Below are 3,256 nucleotides of genomic sequence, written 5' to 3'. Positions count from 1 at the left end.
TCCCAGGGGACCGGCGCCGTGTTTCCTCGCCGGAAGAGGCGGTCGTCGAGGCTTCCATTGGCCATGTACTCGTAGACGAGGCAGCCATACTCAGGGCATGCGCCAAGGAGGAGAACCATGTTTGGATGCCTCACTCGGCTCAAGATTTCAACCTGGTTGCAGGCAGAGAATCTTACGTGATATTTTTTCGTTGAGAATAATGTTGTTCCATCAAGAAAAATCAATTTTTTTTTAAAGAACAAATACCTCTTGCTCGAATTGTAATCTACTTTGGGAAGAATCGGGACGTAGAACCTTGATGGCTACCGTTGTGTGATCCAGTTGGCCTATGTACAGTGGACCGTAGCCTCCACCTCCAATCTTCCGGCTATCTGCGAAGCGGTTGGTGGCCAACTCAAGCTCTTCTATGGAGTACTTCCGATACCTGTAAATGTCATTATGCAATGCACTCAATGCTCTGTTCTTCTCCTCTGTTTCCTTCACCGCCTTCATCTCTGCATCAATTCTCTTCCTTGCTTCAAGCTCTGCAATTCTTTTCGACGCCTCGGCTGCCTCTATGGCAGCTTTGGCCTTTGCTTTCTCCCTCTCAGCCATAGCCAGTGCAGTCTCTTCAGCAAGCTTTGCTTTTTCTAAGCGGTTCTCTTCCTCCATCTTCCACCGGTGAAGCTCCATTGCCTTCTGCTTGGCTGTGATTGCTTCCCTGCAGGCATTGCTGTACATGTCCATAGTGTGCTTCAGTTCTAATCTCAATCTCTTCATCTCAGCTTCCATATCTTCCTGCAACAGAAAAGCAAAATTAAAGCTGGTAAACAACTGGGGCAGTCTGCAATGATCTTACAAGAAATTAAATCTCACCATGTTTTGAAGGTCTTGTAAGCAGGAGTGGTCAGTGAAGGAGCCGACATGTTTGTCTATTCTAATTGGTGTTCCCATGAAATTGGAGCTAGGTTCCAAGATGTTTGATGAATTGGAGGGCATTGGGTGTAAGGGGGGGCGATCAAAACTTGGCCTTCCAGAGCTAGAGCTGGGAAATGATGTTTCTGAGCTCACAAATGATATATCGATTTCTGGCACTGAGATTTCCATATATGATCTCTGGTTTGCTCCAGGTCGAGTGAATGGTGACCTTATTGTTTCCCTTTCCTCACTAAAGGAGTCATCACCTGGAAGAGGGGGATGAGGGTTCCATGAACAAGTTGGTTAGCAAGACAACCGTGAGGGGTTTATTTTGTAGAGATGTAATATCTTATTTTACGCATCCCATTTTTTTTTAAAAAAATTATTTTCTTAGAAATTTAAATCTTAAATTTTGATTGATCCCATTTAAACCACTATCAATGATTGTATTCAAGATTTGTCAGATGCCATCATCTCTCACAAATAACCAATCTATTAACCAGAATTTGTTAGCCTTTAAGAGTTGTGAAGGCCAAGTTTTTATTGTTTCCATTTGAGCATAATATTTCAGAAAAAAACAATGATTTTTATTTGAATCATTTTGACTGAAAAAAATGAACTTTGAAGCTAAGAATTTTAAAAGTATTTGCAGAATGAAAAATTCTTTTTTCACAACAGGATCCAAAAAAAATCAAGTTTTTTTTTTTCTGAAATGCAGACCAACTGTTCTGCTATCACTCAACATACGTGGAGGCCTTTCTGTGACTTTGGGCTTGAAACTCGCTTGTGCATGTACTTCCTCTCGAATAGAAGAGACTGGTGGCGGCCTAACAGCATTGCGCACCGAAGCCACCTTGCCTTTCGAAATAACGTATACAGAGCAGAAGTCAGGCGCGCTCTTAGAAATGCTGCTCGGAACATCGCTGCTACTCTTCAATCTTCTAAGAACAAAGAAACCATGATAAGCACATGAGAGCTTCCTCTGAAATCAGGGAGATGAGCAGAAAGCTAAAAACTTTCACCTGACAAATCCTCCTTTTGATTGGGCACCGACGACCAGTTTTTCTATGGCAGCTTGTGAGAGGAACTCGATGATGGCTTTTGTTATGTCTCTGTCTTCGAGGATTATGTCGCTGCATTTCACCTGTGAACAAGTTAAGAGACTGTAGCTGATTCCCAGCTTCTGTGATTATGTGATTATGTATGTGCTGGAGCTGCTGCTTCCTTCATCCAAATGTGTAGATGTAGAAATACAATTTTGATAGCAGTAAGCACTCTCTCTATGATTTCTAGGGTGTGGATTTACATGCGGTGTCTGATTAAAAAATTTTAGAGTAAGCCTTAATCTAAAAAAATAAAAATATATATTTTAATGATTTAGATTGAACATCGTAAATTTATGTGCAGTGTCCATGTGCAATAAGCTTTGTGATCAAATTCATCAGTTTTTCCCCCTTGTCTGATAGAGGCTGCTGTTTTTTCTCTCTCTATAGAGAGAGAGAGAGAGAGAGAGAGAGAGAGGGAGAGCTTGGGAGGGAGTAATGGAATTGATACTCACATCTTTTCGGGTGCAGAAGCAGCGGAAGGGAATAAACAGGTCTCTGGCCTGCGCAGTGGCTGCCTCATCCTTTCCTGAGTACAAAGATTATATATATCTTTGGACTGAATTTATATTTATTTACAGGAGTTTTTTCACAGCAACCACTCAAAATAGAGAAATTATTGCGTGTCCGATCCTGTCCGTTTCCATTTTTTCTTAAAAAAATTTAGGTGGGGCCTACCGAAATACATCCGGACCGTAGATCAAATGATTACACTGATCCGTATGGAATAATTTTTCCTCAAAATATAACATTTTAATCATTAAATTTTGAAACATAATATTTTAACATCACATTTTAAGTATCCAAATGCACTTGTGGACTCCCAATAGAAGGAGAGGGGGAGGAACCCACTCTCTTCCCGTCTCCTCCTATTAGGAATCACAGATGTGAACGACGCACCTAATAATTTTGGATAAAGAAGATTGGTTGTAATGAAAAACCTTTTATTTATATTATATTCAAAATTGGGGTGGTTAAAATATTATATTCAATATTTTGAATAATTATTAATAAAAAAACCTCTTATTTATATTAACACTATAATTTATGAATGATAAAAAAATATCACTAATTTTAATTTATTTAAAATAAAAAACCAAATTTTAATTAATGCATATGTGTCAATGCCATTTGTACAACTAATTACAAAATTAAGTGCTATTTGCATACATAGCCTTGAATTCCTATGTATTTCTATATGTAATACCAAATATTTTAAAGTTAATTTTGTAGAACATATCACCAACATTCACTTA

At 38.9% G+C, this 3,256-nt stretch overlaps 1 protein-coding gene across 1 annotated transcript in view; it reads right to left on the bottom strand.

Annotated features, from left to right (window-relative positions):
• LOC110036105 (U-box domain-containing protein 52-like) overlaps positions 1-2,529 on the bottom strand; it is a gene marked incomplete at its 5' end in the record, with an annotated part of 9,038 nt that extends 6,509 nt beyond the window's left edge. The window contains 6 exons of the mRNA XM_020740470.1: positions 7-152; positions 247-777; positions 856-1,163; positions 1,645-1,835; positions 1,920-2,041; positions 2,456-2,529. Of these exons, the coding sequence (XP_020596129.1) occupies positions 7-152; positions 247-777; positions 856-1,163; positions 1,645-1,835; positions 1,920-2,041; positions 2,456-2,529 (1,372 nt within the window). The remainder of the gene's footprint in view (positions 1-6; positions 153-246; positions 778-855; positions 1,164-1,644; positions 1,836-1,919; positions 2,042-2,455) is intronic.
• Positions 2,530-3,256: the final 727 nt, after the last annotated feature.

The sequence above is a fragment of the Phalaenopsis equestris genome, unplaced genomic scaffold, assembly GCF_001263595.1.
Source record: "Phalaenopsis equestris unplaced genomic scaffold, ASM126359v1 Scaffold202557, whole genome shotgun sequence".
Lineage (NCBI taxonomy): Eukaryota > Viridiplantae > Streptophyta > Magnoliopsida > Asparagales > Orchidaceae > Phalaenopsis > Phalaenopsis equestris.
This window is presented reverse-complemented; position numbering and strand designations above follow the sequence as displayed.